Source organism: Simochromis diagramma, unplaced genomic scaffold (genome assembly GCF_900408965.1).
Source record: "Simochromis diagramma unplaced genomic scaffold, fSimDia1.1 OVJJ01000216.1, whole genome shotgun sequence".
Lineage (NCBI taxonomy): Eukaryota > Metazoa > Chordata > Actinopteri > Cichliformes > Cichlidae > Simochromis > Simochromis diagramma.
Genome location: NW_024386883.1, coordinates 6,137,624 through 6,160,591, shown reverse-complemented (window position 1 = coordinate 6,160,591; position 22,968 = coordinate 6,137,624). Strand labels below are relative to the sequence as shown.

Genomic DNA, 22,968 nt, shown 5'->3' with positions numbered 1-22,968 from the left:
GATAGATAGACATATATGATATTGTCGAGATGTTCGTAAAAAAGAGGGTGGGAGGGGGTGGAAGACCAGGAAAGGGTGGATTTGCGGCCATGACAGCTGTAGATTGTGCCAGGGGGGGGGGGGGGGGAAAAAAAGGCAGGAGAAAATAGAGGGGAAAGAATAAAGAGGGACACATGGAAGGTGACGAGAGCAAGAGATGAAGACATTAGATGTGCGATCCTATTTTGCGTTGTATCTTAAGAAGATACCGGACCATGGCCAAATATCCACACGTTATAATGGAAAAAGACGAATGGACGCGAGAAAAGTAATGATTTGTTAACACTCCAGAAGAGATAGAGGAGGAATGTGATGTGGGGGGGGGATATGAGTTCTGGCATGGCAAAACAAACGGTCATGGCCGCAATATAATTTGGAAAGTGCAAGACAGATTCTGAAAAGACAAGCAATCCAGAATATGATAGCACATGAATGATACTACTATGTAGCATCGCCTACAGCTCTTATAATTGTACAGTAATATAAGCTAGATCATATAAGAGAGATAGCTAACAAGTTAATAGATATACTCATATAGTATATACATAACTGAGATATAACCAACGGCGGAGATGATGTATAATATAGTTACTAACTGTCTGCTAGAGTCACCCCCGAGCAGGTACGACTGTGTGTATGTATTGTATCATCCTAGTCCAATAAAGGCTCTATAAGCTTTTACTCCCGATAAACTGCTAAACACACTGTGGTTTTGTGATGTGTTTGTAGTCGCAAATTTGCACACCGGAGATGTTGGCTCGCAGAATGATGAAATGCCATCTTAGATATAAAGTAGTTGAATCTAATGCTTTAGTTTTGACTATAAGAAGTTAAAGATTTAACGTTTCAAGGCTCCATGCTAGATCTTCGAATTCTCACGACACATATCTGAACTATTATAACAAGATACATCGTGGAAGCGAACCACAATATAACCATAGACGGGGCAGAAGCATGTGAAGAGCTCTATGAGAGGGGGACTCGACTGTCACGTAAGTAGGTCAGTTTAAGATAGTATAGAGATGTAGGCTCGAATATATTCAAGAACTGATATAGTGAAAGGGATAAGGAATACAGAGAAGTGCTTAATTTGATTTTAATTTAAACTGGAGAGCCGGTGAAGAGAAAACCCATATAGAGGAATATAATGCGTGGCTTGTGGTGCTGGGTTATAAAGAGCTTTATAGTGCTGAGGCAAGCGGTAGACCATAATGGCGCGGGTATAAGCATAGAGTGGCTGGCCTGGGTTCGATAGGACCTTTGGCCTTGCTGCATGTCTTCCCAGCTCTCCCTCCGATTTCTTGTCAGTCTCTACTGTCCCTATCAAAAAAAGAAAAAAAAATACTAAAAAGGATAAATGTGTTCTCTCTTTCTAGAGATAAACGTGAAGTCATGCCGGCTCGGTCCCCTGATCAACAAGGTCCGTGTCAGGTGTTGAGGAACCAGGGCACCCTGATGAGAAGTGGGCTACTGGAACAAGAAGGCATTGGTAGGCAAGAGACGAAATTGGGCGTTGTTGGAATGCTACTACGCAAGTAACCCCGGCGAAAGGCGCTACACGAATAGGATGGAATCTTCAATATACAACATCCACATTGAGCTACTAGTTGTTTCACAGTCAGAGTTTCAACATTCAGAAGAAGGGATTGTACTCACAGCTAGAGATTGACAAGGCACAACACACATGCTACGGCAAGGGTGAGCCAGGAAGACACCCGAGATTGGGTACAGGTCAGGCATCATAGCAGCTAAGATGAACAGGCACATGGATCAATACATGACTGGGACACAGAAAGGGATTGGCAAGAATACCAGAGGTGCAAAACACCAACTACTGGTAGACTAGGACCCTCAAGCTCCCACGCCTCTGGTAGAGGACCCGAGCTTGAAGCATATTAAGGGGGAGTTATCTAATTGTGTGTGTGTGTGTGTGTGTGTGTGTGTGTGTGTGTGTGTGTGTGTGTGTGTGTGTGTGTGTGTGTATATTTCACAGTTCGGGTCAGTTTGATACTTTGGTGTCATGGTTATATATTTTTTCAATACAAAAATAATGTTCATGCCTTTTTTAATTTGTAATTTATTAAAATTATAAATATTTCTTTTAACTCAAAATTACAGTTTTTAAATTAAATGTTGCTGAAACATCAAAATAATAAAAATAATAATCTGATGGAGAGTTTATTACAGAGAAATGGCTCTTTCCAAAATAAAAGCTATACTATACCCTTCTTCTGGGGTATTCTCAGCAGCATATTAAACATACCAGGTCACCATAAAATGAACCTCTCTCTGATGGACCTCCCCTAACACTCATCTTCTGAAGTGCTAGCACCGCATATACAACAAAAACAACTTAAATAAAAGGCCCACTTAAATGCAACCCAAAACATAGTTTACTAAATTTTCATGTTTTTCTTCAGAAAAATTGGGATGTCCACATGTTCTGCTGACAGTACAGATCTGCTTGCTGTGACAATGTCACCTGCTGTGGAAAACATCCTCTCACTTGGGACAGAGGTTCCAGGTACAAGCAAGTAACACTGTGCCACAGTGCCAACTTGGAAAGATGAGGGTACGAGCTCAGTTGTTCCTTCCACCATCTCAGTGGGTTATCATCTGTGGGAATGCAGTCTGCAAACCTGTACAAGTTATTTCCTCCTCTGCCACTTCAGCTGCAGACCTGGTCCTTGGTTCCTGTGCCACGAACAGTTCTCCAAACAACTCCTTCATGGTCGACTTCTTCTCTGGTGAAGATGCTGATGACTAATCTGAAGAGTTTGCTGCTTGAGTCTCTGCGGAGGTCACAGTTTCTGTGGTGCCTGCGGCTTGGTCCTGAGGAAATATAAACAACCAAACTGTTAATTGTATTTGGTTAAATAATATTTATAAATCAAGCAGTAGCAAACACATCATGATTGTTACATATTTTAGGGTATTCAGCCACTGTATGTTCTTGTTCCTGAGTTAGATTCTGAATGTTCTTCATACTCTTCCTCACAGTGTTGTCGGCCATAGCAGCATACACTGCAGTTTGCTGTTGAAGGTATCTTTCCATTATATCATGGGAGGAGTTCCATCTTGAATCAGTTTTTCTTCACTAAGCTGCAGCAGTTGTTTTTTTTTCTTAAACACACATAACTATGTTTTTAGCATTGTCAGTAGTTACAGGTATTGTCACATTTGGTTTCACTAACTTTCAATATTCCACAGCTTCTGACAGACCTTTGGCTAAGTCGCCAGTGGCATTACTTTTGATGAGGCATGTCTGCAAAACACTGCTTTTCATCTGCCATTCTGGATCAATGTAATGTGTGGTGACGGTCAGGTAGCTCTGTGTAGCTCTTGACATCCAGCCGTCTGAGGTCAGAGCAACAGTGGGTGCTGCTGACACTGCCATCTCTAATTTGGCTTTTGTCTCCTTGTACAAAGCAGAAACTGTGGTATCGGTGAAATAGAGATTGACAGACCATGTGACTTTCGCGCATTGCATTGAGGGTACGAGTGGTAACAAAATCAAAACACTGCATCAAGCGCTAGCATTTCCAGCACCGGTAATCAAAAAGGCAAAAAAAAAAAAATGTACGAGGAAAAAAATCAAAGGAGTTAAAGGGTTAGACCCATACAAACATACAGAGTGGAGTAAGGATGTTAGTATGCTGCCCAACTTTCATCACGCACATATTTATTATTATATATATGGTCCTAAGTGCGAGTGGATACACTCACAAAATGTTTAGTAACTTCAGATCCCTGCAACAAGCCCAGGTCCACTTTACTTTGGTGATTTGGACTATTCCATTTCACAGCTGTTGTTACATTTTTTTCTCTTTATCTCCTGTACAGGCCAACGCAATCTATTTATCATTTCAGGTTGTAGTATTAAACAACATTTTCAGATCTAAAAAAAAAAAAAAGAGTGTTTTGTAATTCATTCAATGTATTGTCTTTATTTATAACTGGCATTATTGTTTCATTCTATTATAGAATCTTACAAGAAAGAGGCAAAATTGTATTCCATTGTGCTTTATTAGCTGCTTCGGTGAAAAACAAATTAACAATGCAACAACAAAAAAAAAACTATTGCAAAACAACATACTGGAAAACAGTTATTCATCACTTGATTGCTTCAATACAACCCTTGGGCACATACAGTGGGGCAAAAAAGTATTTAGTCAGCCACCGATTGTGCAAGTTCCCCCACTTAAAATGATGACAGAGGTCAGTAATTTGCACCAGAGGTACACTTCAACTGTGAGAGACAGAATGTGAAAAAAAAATCCATGAATCCACATGGTAGGATTTGTAAAGAATTTATTCGTAAATTAGGGTGGAAAATAAGTATTTGGTCACCTCAAACAAGGAAAATCTCTGGCTCTCACAGACCTGTAACGTCTTCTGTAAGAAGCTTTTCTGTCCCCCACTCGTTACCTGTATGAATGGCACCTGTTTGAACTCATCATCTGTATAAAAGACACCTGTCCACAGCCTCAAACAGTCAGACTCCAAACTCCGCCATGGCCAAGACCAAAGAGCTTTCGAAGGACACCAGGAAAAGTATTGTAGACCTGCACCAGACTGGGAAGAGTGAATCTACAATAGGCAAGCAGCTTGGTGTGAAAAAATCAACTGTGGGAGCAATCATCAGAAAATGGAAGACATACAAGACCACTGATAATCTCCCTCGATCTGGGGCTCCACGCAAGATCTCATCCCGTGGGATCAAAATGATCATGAGAACGGTGAGCAAAGATCCCAGAACCACACGGGGGGACCTGGTGAATGACCTGCAGAGAGCTGGGACCAAAGTAACAAAGGTCACCATCAGTAACACACTACAATGGCAGGGAATCAAATCCCGCAGTGCCAGACGTGTTCCGCTGCTGAAGCCAGTGCATGTCCAGGCCCGTCTGAAGTTTGCCAGAGAGCACATGGATGATACAGCAGAGGATTGGAGAATGTCATGTGGTCAGATGAAACCAAAGTAGAACTTTTTGGTATAAACTCAACTCGTCGTGTTTGGGGGAAGAATAATACTGAGTTGCATCCCAAGAACACCATACCTACTGTGAAGCATGGGGGTGGAAACATCATGCTATGGGGCTGTTTTTCTGCCAAGGGGACAGGACGACTGATCCGTGTTAAGGACAGAATGAATGGGGCCATGTATCATGAGATTTTGAGCCAAAACCTCCTTCCATCAGTGAGAACTTTGAAGATGAAACAAGGCTGGGTCTTCCAACATGACAATGATCCAAAACACACCGCCCGGGCAACAAAGGAGTGGCTCCGTAAGAAGCATTTGAAAGTCCTGGAGTGGCCTAGCCAGTCTCCAGACCTCAACCCCATAGAAAATCTGTGGCGGAGTTGAAAGTCCGTGTTGCTCGGCGACAGCCCCAAAACATCACTGCTCTCGAGAAGATCTGCATGGAGGAATGGGCCAAAATACCAGCTACTGTGTGTGCAAACCTGGTAAAGACCTATAGTAAACGTTTGACCTCTGTTATTGCCAACAAAGGTTATGTTACAAAGTATTGAGTTGTATTTTTGTTATTGACCAAATACTTATTTTCCACCCTGATTTACGAATAAATTCTTTACAAATCCTACCATGTGAATTAATGGATTTTTTTTTTCACATTCTGTCTCTCACAGTTGAAGTGTACCTCTGGTGCAAATTACTGACCTCTGTCATCATTTTAGGTGGGGGAACTTGCACAATCGGTGGCTGACTAAATACTTTTTTGCCCCACTGTATATGCCTGACTTTTTGTGGCTGTTTTGATCTCGCTCTCTCTCTTAACCGATCAAATCTCACTGTGGTAGCAACTTTAAACTCGGTATGACCCAGGTTGATAGAGGGTGCCCAGTCTGGATCGCATTCCAGCATTTTGTAGGCTGGTTTTCCTACAAAACACAACAAACATTAGCCCGCAAAGCCACAGTGAACAAAGCAGCATAGCGCAACGAATTCAATTCAAATCAGTATAAGACTTATTTGTAAACTACATCAACAACTATGTTATGATAAATTACATAATAACTACAACAGAAGACTTACCTTTGTGGAAATGCTTGGAGCAGACTAACATGTGAGCTGGAGTGTTCTGGAACGTTATATTTGATCTTCGAATGGCTGCAATCCAGGCCATCCGTCGGATCTTTGTTACTTCGGAAACATGGCTTAAACAATTTCTCTTCCACGACAGAATCCGATAAAAAACGATCTCTTTACCCATTGGCTTCCCGTGGCTGTCATGTGACCGGCTATTGCAGTTAATAATACAACAGCTTCTTGCCATTCTTTGTTTCTTTTTATCGCTGTGTGACTGTTTTCATGTGAAAGCCTGCGTGCGCTAGTACCGCTTGCCACTCGTACCCACAATCCTTTGCGGTTTTACCCCGAAATGACGTCTCATTTTCAATCTCTATAGGTTTGTGTTGACAGCAATAAAAGTAGCAATTGCCCTGTCCATTTCTTTTGCCCTCATAGAATCATGTGCTAACGGCTGTCTTAATGACTCAGGTAAAGTTTGTAGCATGCATGCTTGTTGTTGTTTTTGTCTGCTTCCACTTGTCTTTGCACTAGGGTGATGTTGGCCTTAAATGTGCAGTCATATTCATTTTATTCCCACTGATGTAATTGAGCATTGCGTGGCACATCCGACATACTGTTGTACTTTTGTCCAAGACGCGATTACCATCAGGGTCATACTTCACATGAAAACCAAAATAGTTCCAAACGCCAGATCTGAATGACGGTGGAGGAGGTTCAGTTTTGGGTAGCAGTGAGGCAGTTGCCATGTTGCAACAAGATCCACTGAGTTCTCAATACAGACAGCATCATCAGAAGATAAGTTGATGAAATAAATTAAAAATTTTGTATTCTTCAATACTAGGGATAGGTACCGGTAATGGCACCGGTTCTGACATAAACGGTAGTAACCAGACCAAAAAGCAGCGGACATTTCGGTGCTTTATTTCGGTGCTTTTTTTTCCTGAGATGTCATACACTTTGGATTCCAGCCAATCATTTTACCTTTCCGAGGATAGTAGGCGGGCCCAGGTACATACGTTCTTTTAGAGCAGAGCTACAGATTAAAAATGCCCAAGGCGAAGCGGCCAAAGTCTGGCTGTACTTCACAGCAAAAGAATGGCAAAAGCAGGCAGCCGGATGCATATATATATATATATATATATATATATTATATATCTATATATATATATATATATATATGTGTATATATATATGTATATATGTGTGTATTTTTTTTTTTTATTTTATTTTATTATTTTTTTTGCCTGTCCCTTTTGGTTCTTTTGCCATCAGAATTATTGTCTAAAGGCAAAGAAAGATGCCCAACGGATTTACTTTACCAAATTGACCATCCCAGCCTTGCCGTAATGGTCCATTGATTCACCTTTTATTGTTTATTTTATTTTCACTTACTGAATACGGGACAGACTTGACTGGAGGAAAGAAGGGGAAAGAAAGAGGGTAAGAGAAACAGCTGAGAAGAGGGACGGGGGAGAAGGGCAAAAAACAAAAACCAACAGAATGGGCAGCAAAAAAAAAAAAAAAAATGCACATATCGATCACCTGGATCACCTGTTGAGAAAGAAAAAAGAAAACAAGCAGAAGAGAACAAGAGTAATAGAATAAACAACATCACAATGATATATGGGAATATGACAGTAAATACTAAATATTAAACATTATTGTGCAGCACATAACATCAACAGAACACAGTGTGCTTTGAGGTAAGAGCCAAAAAGGGTAGTTTGTGGGTGTGATCACCTGTGTGTACACCTGTGAGCATGGACGCGCTTGTTTTTTTAAAAGGTTCCTTCATGTAATGATCTGCTAGAGGGTGGGGGGGGCCACTGCCCCGTCCTCCAGGGCATGAAGCAGGTATGGAGGAGATCAAAACTCCAGACATCTAGAGGCCCCCAGAACACAGAGACCAAGGAAGACTAACAGAGGGGCAGCCGCGCCACTGTCCCAGAAAGAGCTGAGGAGAGTCCCAGATGAGCGTTCACTCAGCAGCCGCGGAGCAGAAGCCAGGGGGAGTTGCAGTGACGCGCCCGTGAGCTCCGCCGGCAGCCAGCTGTGCCTGAGTGACCGAGCCCCAGGCCGAGAGGCCGGGGGCACCCCACCTCCGAAGTGGCCCGAGCAAGCCCCAGGCTCCAGGCCCCGATAAGCGGCCGCCAAGGAGTGAGCCGGTGTGTACCTGGACGCCCATCCCCAGACACAAAGAACACCAACGCACGATGTCTGAGTGAGTCCGCCACTGGCAGGGAAGTGGTGGTGGGTGGAGATAGGCCTCCAAAACCTTGTTTATATTATTTCTGTCCTGGCAAACACAGCTGTCATGGCCTCAATATATTTGGATCACAATCTAATAAAGAACACCAAAATATATTGCAGTTTTCAATCTTGCATTGGTTGATCTGTTTAGGGTAACTCCGCCATGGTGCCAAAGGTTCTCAATATCTTTCTGGTTAATCACCCCCACATTTCCTATAATGACTGCTGACATTCCTGTTTTCTGCTATGTATTCCTTTCAATGCAAGATCTAAATCTGGTTGCACTGTCATATGACAGAGCTATGGCGATCGTTACCCAATGCATTATCAACTGAAGGTGACTCACAAGTCATGTTCTGTTTAATTGCCTCTTTCTGGGTGTTTGTCATTATTGTTGTACTCATTGCAATGGCCTTCTTACAAGGCTTTCTTTCTGTGGAATCAGTTGTTATTTTAAAAGCTTTTTTTTTTTGTTGACCATGGTCAGATATACCGCGCTTTGCATGCACTGATTATTACACCCAGCGATATAACTGCTTTGGATTTTGCAAGCTCTTCTTCTTTGGCTTCCTCTTTTGTTTGGTTTGTTGAGTTATCTGAGTATAGGCTATGCTTTAGCTAAGGTAGCCACAGTTCGAGAAAGAATGAAAGGTTTTTAAAACCTGTACAGCTTCATCTTCATTAGTGGCAATCTATTTCCTCCCAATACTAATCACATTTACCTCTAGGTGCAAACATAGAGCCAAATGCCAGAAATCATAAACCTGTCTCTGACCTCAGTTCTTTCCTCCAATGCTGAACCCTATCATATATGTTCTTCAGACACGAGAAATCAAAGAATCTCTGAAGAAGTTCTAAGAATCACAACACACTACAAAAATAGAAAAGTCAAATTTAAACAGTAAGAATAAATTGGCATAAGTATCTTTACCCCCTTTGTTTTATTTAAGGGAATGCTTATAAAATAAAAAACTGTGTTGAATTATGGTTAAGTACTTCCAAACAGAACCCAAATTACAAATGTCACACTTCACGGGGGACTGTGCGTTTGATTTTAAAGCACATGTAGCAAAGATTGTGATTTGTGAATTTTTTAAGCAATTGTAATTGTACTGTTAGGACCAACACAGAGAGACATATAGATACTTATTCAAAACTATGGCCAGTTTATGAACCATTTATCATTACATATACAAAATAAATAAATAAAAGGAGTGACAAGTCATGTATGGAAAGGTGAAAGATTTAGGTTCAAAGCAGGGACCTCGATGCTGTGAGGTGATAGTGATAAGTAATCTCATTTATCTTAGCAAATGTAAGGGTTGCCTTTCTGAGATGTATGCATTGCACATGACATATGCTTGTTTTGTTTGTTTGTTTGTTTGTTTAAAGGTAATTTATTAAAGCCCCTATATAACTAAATAAATACACTTAATGACTGTTTAACCCTTTAGAGCCGATCGGAGCGGACACGCTCTGTTTTGCGTAACTATTTTTAAATCCCAGTAGCACTGCAACCCACGTAAGCTAGCGCAAAAAATTTTTTTGCATATGAAACCGGAGGAGTTGTACTTACATCTTATGCCATCAGCTTGTCCTAGGTCACGGTTTTCCTTCCACATACAGCTTTGCAAAAACTGCATACAAGCGCTTGCAGGAACAAAACATAATATTCCAGAAACACCTTTGCCAATCCGATCAGCTGTTCATACACTTCCTACGTTGGGAATAGATGTCAGCGCGAACTTTGCATTTCCGCCATTACCTGCCCGAAACCGGAAGTGACGTCATTTTCGCGGAAATGTAGTCTTTTTTACCATCAGGGCCTCAGGGCCTATACTGGTCTTTTTAAAAGTTATCTTTGACTTTATGCCTTTCTGTGTCGTTTCTGGGATGCTTAGGACTCATATTGCACTGCTGGAAATAGTTTATTTGATGCATATGCTGCTTTTTTGCAAATTTGCAGTATAATATTTATTTTCGTTTTTCCTGCAGTGTATAAAAATTGGTGTATTTCAAAAATAAAACTATGAAGACACTCAAAATAAATTTCCTGTGGTAGGAAACTATTTTGTGCAACTTTTTTGTATTTACAGTTTTGAGGGATAAGCCTCTTAATTTCTCTAACTAGAAATATATGTTAAAAAAGCAAAAACGATTTTCAATGTTTTTGTAGTTTATTGCACTTTTTTGCCATTTATGTAATTACTATGCACTTAATGAATACATATTATTAAAATCTGGGCTATAATGGTTGTATTGATGTATAGCAACTTGAAATGCTCCAAAAATGGCTCCACAGCATGTAAAAATATAATATCAGCTCTGGCGGACTTGGTTCTATGGTAGGTCTTAAAGGGTTAAACATATTTAAACATTGTCTGCTCTGAGAATATGTCAGGAAGCATTCCAACTTCTCTTTCTTCCACCTTCTATGTGGATATCAGGAACCTTTGATTACTGTTTCAAAGAATGTCCAACCAAAATATAAATATTATGTAAAGGACTGACTAAACTGGTAGAAACCTAGAAACTTTATTTTTTGTGGCAAATAAACTGAATCATTGTGTAGTGACCCGATTGAGTAAATTCTACTCATAACTCTATGATCACATGGTTTAATGAAGAGGAACAGACAGCTACTAAACGTGACAGGCTGTGTGGTTATGTTGTAACATTGGTTCTCTGAGTGAAGACATTAACTAGCCAGCTTTTGAGCTGCTCTTCGTGGTTGTGTGCTATAAACATTGCCTGCCAATAGAAAACAAATTAAATGTAGGGAGTTGTTTTCCCTTCTGTGTCCCTGCTGTTTGTTGTTATCAGTTTTTATTTGCAGGCAAGGTTTTCTACTTCTTTGTACATTACATACATACTTTCAACAACTTCCCACCACGAATTTTTGAGTCCTTAAGTTGATGCTTTGATTAGTATTCATTATATGAATATGATAAGATAAGAAAATTATTATTCTCTCACTAATAAAATCAAAAACAATGGCGAAAAAGAAGTTAGAAATGCACAGGAGGAATCAGTAATACTGAACAGCCCAATTGCTATCAGGCAATCAATTTACGCTGTACAGTTTCCAAGGGATTTGCAGTTACAATGTAGCTATGATGTAGTTTTCCTGCTAAAGCATAAGTCAGGTGCCCTAGCCACCCTCATTTGGGGAACTGGATTGGGTACAGGGGGAGGCTGGACTGCAGCCACCCTAGGAGTAGAAACAAGGAGTGGCTGGGCCCTAGCCACCCTCATCTGGGAAATTTTGATGGGTGCGGGGAAGGCAGGACTGCGGCTGCCCTGGGTCTGGGTGCAGTTCCCCCCTCCAGGGGCAAGGGTACCTAGACCCGGTTCGTAGAGTACGCTTGGGGAGTGTGACCGTGTGTACAGCGTCTCTTTATGTCTGTCTCCATGTTGGTTGAGTGTGGAGTAAGTGCATATGAGAGCATGAGGGTGGGAATGGATGTTTGTGTCTGTGTGTGCCTGTATGTCTGTGTCTATATGTCAGGTTGGGTATCAGACGCCACCTCTCTGGGGACATCTCAGGCCCTCCAAGGTTTGGAGGCCTATCTCCACCCACCACCACTTCCCCCTGCCAGTGGCGGACTCCCTCAGGTGTCGGTGCGTTGGTGGTTCTTTGTGTCTGGGGGTGGGCGTCCGGGGTACACACGGCTCACTCCTTGGCGGCCGCTTATCGGGGCCTGGAGCCTGGGGCTCGCTCGGGCCACTTCGGAGGTGGGGTGCCCCCGGCCTCTCGGCCTGGGGCTCGGTCACTCAGGCACAGCTGGCTGCCGGCGGAGCTCACGGGCGCGTCACTGCAACTCCCCCTGGCTTCTGCTCCGCGGCTGCTGAGTGAGCCCTCATCTGGGACTCTCCTCAGCTCTTACGGGGACAGTGGCGCGGCTGCCCCTCTGTTGTCTTCCTTGGTCTCTTGTGTTCTGGGGGCCTCTGGATGTCTGGAGTTTTGATCTCCTCCATACCTGCTTCATGCCCTGGAGGACGGGGCTGTGGCTCCCCACACTCCCTAGCAGATCGTTACATGGAGAAACCTTTGGAATGCAAGCATGCTGATCCACACAGGTATGCACACAGGTGTACACACGGGTATTCTCAGACGCGGACTACAGCTTTCTTGGCTGCTGCCTCAAAGCACATTGTGCGCTGTCTATCTTGCGTGCTGCACAATATCGTTTATTATTTAGTATCTACTGATATCTACTGCTAGCTAGTTTATTGTGATGGTGCCGGTTTTTTTTATTTATTATGTTGCTCTTTGTTGTTTGCTTTCTCTTCTGTTTTTTTTTCTCCATACAGGTGACCCAGGAGTTTTGTTCTTTTTTTTTTTTTTTTTTTTTTTTTTTTCTTTCTTCCCCCCCTTCTCACCGTCTCTTCTCCCATTTGGTTTTCTTTCTCTCCCTCTCTTTCTTTCATTCTTTCTCCCTGTCCTATCCTCCAGTCATGTCTGTCCCGTTTGTAGCAACTGAAAATAAAATAAATTCATAATTATAATAAAGGTCAATCAAATGGACCAATATGGCAAGGCCATGACGATCCACTTGGTAAAATAAATCCGCTTGGCATCTTTCTTGGCCTTAAGACAACAATTCTGATGGCTATAGATCCAAACGGGACACAAAAAAAAGAAGAAAAAAAAAAAAAAAAAGGACTGCGGCTGCCCCGGGGAAAGAAACATGAGAAGGGTGCACTCAGGGATAACCACTGGTATTTACAGTCTTTTGGGAAATGTGTTTTCCACAATCCAAAACACAATCCATCTCTCATCTTTCACAGTTTCTTCAGTCATTAAACGGAGCCTGAGCAGAGTCTCAGTATCTGGGAGAGCTGATTCGGCGACACAAAAAACATTTTCAACATACATGTCCATGAACACTAGGGTTGGGCGACTGGATGAATATATTGACTGTCATAGATAGACTGATCACAACGGTGATCGTTTTTACAAGGGTGATTTATTTATTTATTTATTTGCCCATGAGTAAGTTTGCTAATAAAGATGAAGCTAATAGAAACCGTCAACAGAAAAAAAATAATAATAATAGCGCTGTTTTAATAGTACCCTCTTTCATCTGCGAGTAAATGCCCCTCCTCAGAGTGCACCCAAATGCTTGTTGATGGAGCTGCAGAAGCCGAGCATACTCAGCTGTGTGGCACGTACATGCTCATGCAAGTTAGTTGTATTTGAATACTTTGCTCACACGATACGTCTGCACAATAGGCTCCCCATCTTCAGACCACATGCCTGCCGAGGAGTTTGTTCATTGCTGTGGTGGCATGGACTTGGAAGGACTTTAGAGGCTTTGCCGCAGCAGCGCCAACATGGATGTTGAAGGGCTTAATGGCAGTGATAGAGCTGGTGAGTATGCCGCTGGTGAGAGACGCAGGTTGCTGACTCTAATCAGTTCAGAACAACGATGTTGTGGGTGATGCTGGCAAGCCAAGACGGTAGGCAATCCATAAAACCTGGGTTGGCCATAGCAATCTGGGCCAACTGAGGCCCTTCTCTCTCTCTAGTGGAGAATATCCATATGATGCAGAGCGGAGTAACACAGACACCAAACTCAAAATTGTTGCTAAACTAAAGGTCTGCTGGTTCCAACATATTCAGGTGGAAACAAAACTTGACTAAATCGGAAAACTGGAGAGTGATACAAATGGAAGACAGGAGTAAACTAAAGCAAAACGTACTAAGACTAAACTGGGAAAACTGGACTAAACTAAACACTAGGGACATGTAACATTAACTTGGAATACTTAAAGATGGAACACCTGAGCATGAAGTATGACAACCAGAAACATGGTACAAGGTGAGCAGATGACCTGTCAATGAACAGAGGGAAAAATGAAACAAAATATACACAAAAGGGTAATTAGGGAGAGTGGAAACATATAGGTCTATTCATCCAGCCATATTCCTAACAACACAGAGAAAGCAAAATGATGTGTTGGAGTTTAATTACGACGAGGAAGAATATGAAATCTTCATACCTCCCTCTTAGGCTGCCAAGCCTAATGTTACGACCACTCTCCAGGATGAGAATTAGAGCACACCAGCCTCTCCCACTGCAAAACATGTATAAACATTTTACAGTGGGAAACGCTAGGACAAATGTATTAACCGAGACCACCAGATCATATTAAGAAGGGAAGAAATTGCGCAGGCCATAAGGGCAGCAAAGCAGTTACTCTCCGTCTTCTTGGAGCTACTGGAAGAGGTAACTGTCTCTTGGAAGGACTGCCCGTTCAGCAGCAGAAGCCCTATACAGGGGGATTCTTCACTTAATTTTGAGGGCATGGGCAAGCACGCCTTACTCTGCATGCCCCCTATGGAACAGTTAGGCACAGCCCACCTCCATTTGGGGCTGGCTATGGCCTCCTCCAGGACCCCCAGAATCCCATCAAAATAAGACTGTTTTCAGTCCACCATGACTGAAAGGAGCAGAGCCAGATTGCTCAACCTGAGAAACCTCTCAGAGAGGAAGGAGGACATCTTGGACATGTTGATCATGACTGACAACATTTTTGGGACTCCTCTGGCTTCCATGCAGCAGAAATGTGAGGTGAGGAAGAGGGATGATGAGGCCATCCCCGGAAAACTGAGCCAACAACATCTCTGGCCCTGTGATGAATGTTCGCGCAAGTGGTAACCCAGCCTCCCACTCAGTCAAGATCCAAAACAAATGAAGCCCCAGGCAGCCCTGGCATCTCCACTCAGGCAACATAGGAGTGCGGGCTGTCAGCTTGTCAGTCACCAGGCCAGAAAAAAGAAGTAGGCGGCCTAACAGCCCTTCCTTTCCCACAGGTGCAGAAGCTGAATGTTCCCCATTCACTTGCCATGTTCTGGAGTGTATTGCAAGGGCGGTCATCGACCACTCGCACACACATGGTCTGCCTGAGAGGTTTGTCAGGTTCAGCCATCTGGACCATCCTTCTTTACACATCCCCCCCCTCTGATATCTCCCACTTTCTCCAGAGTGAGGGAGAATCATCACATCCTGAGTTTGATTGCTCGGCTCTGGCCAACAGTGCATTGGCTGACAGAGCTTCTGTGCAGGCAGCCGTGGAAACTCCCCGCAGAGCAGGGACATGCTGATGCAGGCAGAGGGGACAATTATCCACCCACATCCAGACACTTTAGGCTTTTAATCTATAAGCAGGTCACTCTAAGCTGATAAGGCACTATTTTAATGAATAAAAAACAAAATGTAACGGGTGTATTAAAAAATCATTTATATTTCACCAAAGATCAATCCTCTAGTGTTATTTTGCTTTGTCAGTATTGGTTATGTATATGTGTTTATTTTATACCTACTCAATGTCTGTATTTTGTATTTTGGGAGCTTTTATTTTGTTTGTGTGACCTTTGAATTCTCACAAAGTCACTTCCTGTGGTTGCGCGCTATTCTCCTCAGTCGGCTAGCGGCCGCTGAGGCGAGGTGACTGTACACTAGTGTCCCCGGATGCAGAGCAATTAAACACAGTTTAAGATAACAAAAGTGATTCAAACACTGCTCATTCCCTTTGTGCATTTTGTCTCACAGTTTTGGTGGATGTTTTAGTGTGAATTGTAGTGATGTGCGATACCACTGATTTTCTTTCCGATCCGATACCAAGTAATATTCAGGGTGGTATCGACGATACTGATCCGTACGGATACTTAGTACGAAAACTTTTTTATTTATTGTATCTCAAATTATAGCATCATAATGATTACAGGGCATCAGATTACTTGTTCTTATCACTTAATAATGCAGAGTTCATCATATAAAAATAAAAAAACTTAAGTTGTGCCTGCATGCAGCACTAAAGGACTCCGTGAGAGACGTCTATCTCGCGCTAGCAGCACCTGTCCCTCTCCTCCTCTTCAGTTCGCCTCAACATACGCTCGTCATATTCTGTGATCTGATTTACTCTGAGGTGTTTGACGAGGTTAGTGGTGTTGCCACAACCATACATGCCAATCCTCCCGATTTTTCCGGGAGAATCCCGAATTTCAGTGCCCCTCCCAAAAATCTCCCGGAGCCACCGTTCTCCCAAATTTCTCCCGATTTTCCTCCCGGACAACAAAATTGAAAAAACCACATCGCAGAATTCATAGCGCGGCCCAGCCAATTCCAACTACTTATTTTTAATATTACTCTTATTTCTCTTTCTGAGCCATGTTGAGGATAGATTCCGTAATATACATCAGAATAAAGAGAATATAGTTTGGGATTGATTGTAATATTACAATATGGCCGTTAATGGGTGTAAGAAGGCCTGGAATGGGAACAAAGAACTGGGGTGCAGGGCAGGAGGACAATCAACCCCCATCCCCAGGCCAGGATGCAAGAGTTACTGAGGGTGAGGGGCAGACAAAGACCTTAAAAGGAGATGGGGGTCAGGGTGTCAGCACCCTTGGCCACTGTACTAGTGTATTTCCATTGTGGGGGTGTTTACTGTAGGGGGGAGGAGACCAGAGGTTATAACTGTAACTGTTGTGTGGAGTTCTTTAGATCAGCCTTTAGCATAGGACTGCATAGGATGCAGTGTGCTGATCTCCAGATGGATCTGTAAGAATAATGGGTAATAAAAGGATTGTGTAAAACATGGAAACATCTCAGCGTGATCTCTACCAGGACCAAAAGAATTGCAGACACCGGCGTTGTCTCAACAGTCGCAAATTTTTTTTAACATATTTTCAGGTGAGAATGTAGCTGTGTAAACTTCAAATATCTGAGCCGACCGACACATCATCTTCAAACCCCGGCGATCTTTCGCTACTCGGGTTAAACATGATATATGAGTCACTTTGATAACTTAAAAATGTTATTGTTTGGCTTTTTCAGTGTTTTATTTGTTCATGAGTAAATCGGTTTGGCTCTTAGATTCAATTAAATTTAACTTTATTAATCCCTCGGGAGGGTTCCTCCGGGGCTTTCACACAGCTGAATAAACATCAAACAGAAAATGATTAAACAGAAGTTTGAGACGGTCGAGAGTTTACGTCAGCGCCCGGTTATATTTTAGATAGCAAGGAGCAGACAGCAGAGTTTCACTCCACCGAGGGAGCTCGTGCCGTACTACCCCGGCTTTCTTTAGACCGCAAAGGCCGGGTCCTCAGGTGGAAGCAGCCTGTGAATTTGGACCGTTTCCGGGCCGGCCAATAATAACGGTGACATTTAACGTATTTTATCCGATAAATAAGCCCTGTAAAATGTATTTAGCCCCCCCTCCCCCGCCCAACAGCCCTTTTGAATGTCTCCCTAGTATGGCCACAACACCTCACTCTTGGAGCACTTTTTTGCCATATGTATCGCAAACCATGTCTCAGCTGTTTGTGGAGGTAAAATACGTCCACACATGACTCCAATTACGCTCAGCCATTGCTGTGAGTCAAGGGGCTGCGAGACATTTATTCAGCCGTATTTCGCACATGACTGAAAGGTGGAAGAGGAAGTAGTTCCTTTGAATGTAGACAATCCGAATGTTATAGTTTCCTTCCACTGTGTTCCTGTTAATGATAAACTACAAATTTAATCTAAATTACTAAAACATCAATATTTTAATGTGAGAATCGATATATTTTTCGTATTTTTCACATTTTTTTAGTATGTGACACGTGGTATTGTACGACTTTAAAAAAATAAATGATTATAATGGAAAGCAGCTTTTACAATTTCATTTTACTATGGTCATGCAAGAGAAATTACTCTGGTATTACTTCACTTATATTTTTATTGTTGAATATTCTTTTTCAGTTATATTAACTTGTAGTTTCAATTCTATGGTCTTTTAGATTCTATAATAGTACCATAACAGTGGCACACGCAGGTACTGAAACAACAAATTCAAAGAAAAAAGAAGATTGCTGCTACTAAAACTGACTAAAGTTAAAATAATGTCTACATCTTAGTCCTGAAAAATACAGAGGAGCAGAATCTCTTTGGTCACAGAAAGACTAAATCTTTTACATCAGATGGCAGAGGGCACTGCAGACATTCAAGTCTAAATCCTTTTTTAATATTTTGTGGCAATTTTGGATGTAACTCGAGTTTGTAGCAACTTCTTTAATGACTCTTTGATCTCCTGTGTCTGAAGAACATAGATAATCGGGTTTAACATGGGAGGCAATACAGTGCTCATAGAAAGGCTTATGATTCTAGCATTTGGATGTATTACACTCCCAAAGATATACACAAATGTAAATGGAAGGAAATAAATTGCCACTAATGAAAGGTGACCTGTGCAGGTTTTGAAAGCTTTCACTCTTTCCCTAAATGTAGAAATTTTTGACAAAGAATAGCCAATACAGCAGTAACTTCCCACGATAAATGCCAGTGGAAACCCAAGAATTATAACTAGTGCCAAACCAGCAATTGCACGATTGGGGGTAACATCATTGCAGCCAAGACGATACATAGGACCATGATCACAATAGTAGCTCTGAATAACAACAGACTTACAAAAAGAAAGTCTTGTGAGAAGGCCAGCTGCAATGAGTATAAGAGTTATGGCAAAAAGCCAGAAAAAAGCGATCAAAGATAAAATGAGCCTGTGGCTCACTCTCATTTGATAGTGCAGCGGGTACATGATAGCCATGACTCTGTCAAAGGACAATACAACCAGATTAAAACCTTGCATAAAAATGAAAGTAAAGCAGAAAAACATGAAAGTCAAGCAGTCATTGTAGGAAATATAATAATGGTTAAACAGAAAAATGTCAACAACCTTTGGAACCAAAGCAGAGCTACTTAACAGGTCTGTAAATGCAAGGTTAAAAACAGCAATATATTTAGGACTTCTCAACATGCGATCCAATGTTATTACAATCATCACTAATGTGTTTCCCACCACTGCAAGAATGTAAATAAAACACAGAAAGACAAAATAATATCTAATATTAGGTATGCCAATAAAACCACTTATTATAAAATATGCAGGTCGCACAAAGGTGATGTTGTTCTCAGCAGCTGAGTTAATCAATGCCATGTAAAGAGCTTCTGTTAATCTTCTATAATTCTCTGTACTCGTTTGTGTAGGCTGCCTCTAGTTTGTGAAGGCTAGCTACAAATATAAGCAGAGCAACTTTGTGCTCTGATACTTATAGCAGTACTCTGTTCTCTTGTGTACTGCTCTCCTCATGTGTGTGCATGTGTGCATAGGGTACACAATTCAGCAGCCAGCCAAACACCATTCAAAATATATAATTATAGCGTCCAAGCTCCAGGTGCTTTATTTTAGGTTGCAGCTGTACAGCAGGTCACAGTGGTTGTATTGGACTACCTGGGTTCACAAGTGTTATCCACCCACTTAAAAAAAAAGAAAGAAATAGGCTTGTCCCTTGTCTTCTTGGCAGCTAAAGGTCAATCTCATAATTCCCATTCATTGCTAAGACTTATAATATTATTATTGTTAATAATAACTTAATTATATCACCCTTTCGAAACATCAAGTTACAGTGCTTTACAGCTCAAATAAAAGCAACACATAGAACAGATAGAAGTTAAATCTACATGTTAAAACATAGAGACCCATAAACAGGCATATAATCAGCCATACTGAGGGATATTCATCCCTACATACACGCATACATGGCTAGAAGGCCCTGGTTAGATCCAAAAGGTCGGCTGCATTGATAAGGTGTGCAGGGGCCTGTCCATGTAAAGTTTATATGTTAATAACATAATTTAAAGTGGATTCTGAATTTCACTGGAAGCCAGTGAAGGGAAGCAAGGATAGGTTTAATATGTGACTGCTGGCTAGTTTTCGTTAGCAGCCTTGCTGCTGCGTTCTGAACTAACTGAAGATGAGCTATGAAAGAACTGAGAGATGTACGTGAAAAGTGAATTGTAATAATCAACACAGGAGAAAATTAAAGTGTGTACTAAAAGTTCAAGATGACAAACTCACAGTAAAGGGTTGTTGTTCGCAATATTTCTCAGATGAAGGAAACAAGACTGGGTAACCTTTGAGATATGACTTTCAAAATTCAAGTGTTGATCTTGGTATCAAAAAGGATACCAAGGTTTTTAACCAGATGATTTGATGGTATTAGCGAGGGCACTGATGTACTGGCTAACTTTGAATGTTTGGGCCGAGCACTAGAACCTCAGTTTTACTTGAATTGAGATCGAGGAAATTAGAATACATCCAATTAGCAACACATGAGCGGTGCAGATGAGAACATACATTGATTAATATGAATTCATATTACTCATTTTACAGACCCAGCTAGTCTTAGAGTGTCCAACAAGATTTTGATTTAATGTAATATAGGCGAATATTGTGTTTTCCTGACGATGGACCTGACCTGAACATTATATTTTGCTCGACTGGCTGAGACGTTGTACCTGAGTTTGCATAGCTTCCACCTACAGTACATACACATGCACTTAGTGGGGTTAGGTTAATTGGTGATTACAAATTGCCCATTGGTGTGAGTATGAATGTTTGTCTGTTTTTTTTTTTCTTCTTTTTTTAAGTTTTAGCCTGTGGGAGACAGGTGTCATGGTCCTGAGCCTGCCGACTCAGTGTTTTGTGTTTCCTTATGCTTTTGTTCATTCCGATTTGCCATTTGTTAGGTTTCTGTTCTTTGCCTGCCTGCTCCCACTTCTCTGTGTTCCCTCCGTCTCTCCATGGTGTCACACTGTCTGCTTGTGAATCTGTCTGTTTAGTTCTGTGTCTTGTCTGGTTCTGTGTCTGTGAGTTTCCAGTTTTATTGTGAAGGTCTCCGTCTGATGTGAGTGTGTTCAGTTTAGGTTTCCCCTGTCCCGTCAGCTCTGATTTCTCCCAGCTGTATTGCCCTCCTGTTTCTCATCCCCTGATTACTGGTGTGTGTATTTAAGCCCTGTGTGTTCTCCTGCCTGTTGCCGGTTCGTCTGCGTTACTCTGTGTTCCACGGTGTCCTGTTCCTCGTCTGCGGCTCTCTGCCTCTCATCCCGTTTGGTATCTTCTCAGGTTAGTTATTTAGTTTTCCCAGTTTAGGTTTCTTTAGTTTATTGTCCTCCCTCATTGCCTGTTTTGCCACCACTCCACTTTTTAAATAAACATCACTAGCATTATCATCCACTGCTTGCATTTTGGGTCCTTTCTCCCTCCAAAACCACACGGCTCGCCTCGGAAGCCGTGACAACAGGTGTCATAACCACAAAACCTTTTGTAAATTAATAGCATTAACCCCACATGAGCCTCACTCCATATGCAGTTACATGTTGTCATAAATGCTGCCAATGGAACTTGCGTATCACACACAAGTTTCGGCTATCAGCAATAAACATGGGGACTGACTGGACTGACAAAAACTTGACTGACATGACACCAATATGCAAGATTGCACCTCCACCCACAGAGCAAAAAGGGTGGATGTTTCTTTTTTTTACAGGAACAGGAGGATGAAAGCAACATCTTAGTTTTGCATGTCTTGTAGGCCATGCAGATCTTTTGGTTGCCAGTTTTTTCTGTGTCTGTTTACAAGCAGTGTGTTAATATGACCTTCTATTGTTTACAATGCAAAGGTCACTGTGAGAAAGTGTGCATACAAGATGCACTGGGCTAACATCTACATCTACTTTTTCTACAGCAGAAGGATAATCATATGATTTAATCACATGATTTGCAGCAGGAAACACCACTGGCCAATTTTTTAAACACAGGCTTACAGGCCTGGAGCAGAGCTACTCCATGGGAGAAGCCCTGCAAATATTAAGAGAGAATGGGCAACTTTATTGTGCATCTCTAATTGTTTTGAATTGACACATGGCAAGGACCATGTGGCAAAAGGGGTTTGTCAGGGTAGTTTTAATTTTTAATTACAGGTGCAGTGACCAAACTGATGGAAGGAGATCATTCATAAGATGCAGACTGAGACCAGGAGAGAAGGCTTCAAGAGCACCAGATGGGCGACCAGTCTTATCCCCAGAGATCAGAACAAGAGCTATTGAAGAGGCACATGGGTTACAGAGAGCACAGCTTGCTGCAGGAAGCTCGCTGCTGGAAGCCTGGTGGGTACGTCTGAAAGTGATCAAAAGAAAGTGGTCGAAGCCGAAGTAGACAGGACATCGCACGCTGTTTCACTGAAGGGCAAAGGCGAAGCCGGGTAGCACTGGAGCCAGTGTGCAGTAGCTGAGGAGCCAGGAAGGTCGGTGAAGGAACAAGGAGCAACTTGAGCACCAAAGGGGGAATCGAGCCCTGACTCAAACGAGTCAGAGAACACCCAGACCTCAACCACGGGGGCAAAGTAATCCCGTGGTCTGTGGCAAGGTCTCAGGGTAGTCTCCCCCTGAGACTGAAGAAAGAAGAGGAGGAAGAACGCAGAGACTCACCCCACGCTGGAAAAAGAAGACTGAGTGAATAGATGTTGAAGGTTGTCTACTCCACACCACCCTATTCAAGCAGTTAAACTGATTTTATCTTAGGAAGTGGGAAAAGCATTCACACAAAGAGAGTCCGTCAGGTTTAGGAAACCAGTTTTCACCCAGGATGAAGGACACGTGTGATGTGATCTCTCATTGGAGAGGTAAAAAGGGGAATTATTGAGAATAGAAATAAATAAACTTAAGTTGTGCGCTATTTGAACAGCTTGCCTGCCTGCAGCACTAAAGGACTCCGTGAGAGACGTCTGTCTC

At 42.1% G+C, this 22,968-nt stretch overlaps 1 protein-coding gene and 1 pseudogene across 1 annotated transcript; one reads left to right on the top strand and one right to left on the bottom strand.

The window, feature by feature from the left end:
* The first annotated feature begins 8,378 nt into the window (after positions 1-8,378).
* Positions 8,379-9,202, top strand: LOC120734079 (annotated as a pseudogene).
* Positions 9,203-17,946: 8,744 nt separating this feature from the next.
* Positions 17,947-19,681, bottom strand: LOC120734116 (olfactory receptor 1500-like). The gene has a single exon (XM_040032684.1). The coding sequence runs from the start codon at positions 19,331-19,333 to the stop codon at positions 18,362-18,364; it is 972 nt and encodes a 323-aa protein (XP_039888618.1). The 5' UTR covers positions 19,334-19,681; the 3' UTR covers positions 17,947-18,361.
* Positions 19,682-22,968: the final 3,287 nt, after the last annotated feature.

What these genes read in the sequence shown, in the direction of transcription:
- LOC120734116 (XM_040032684.1), bottom strand. Translation starts at nt 19,333, where the DNA reads ATGGCATTGATTAACTCAGCTGCTGAGAACAACATCACCTTTGTGCGA.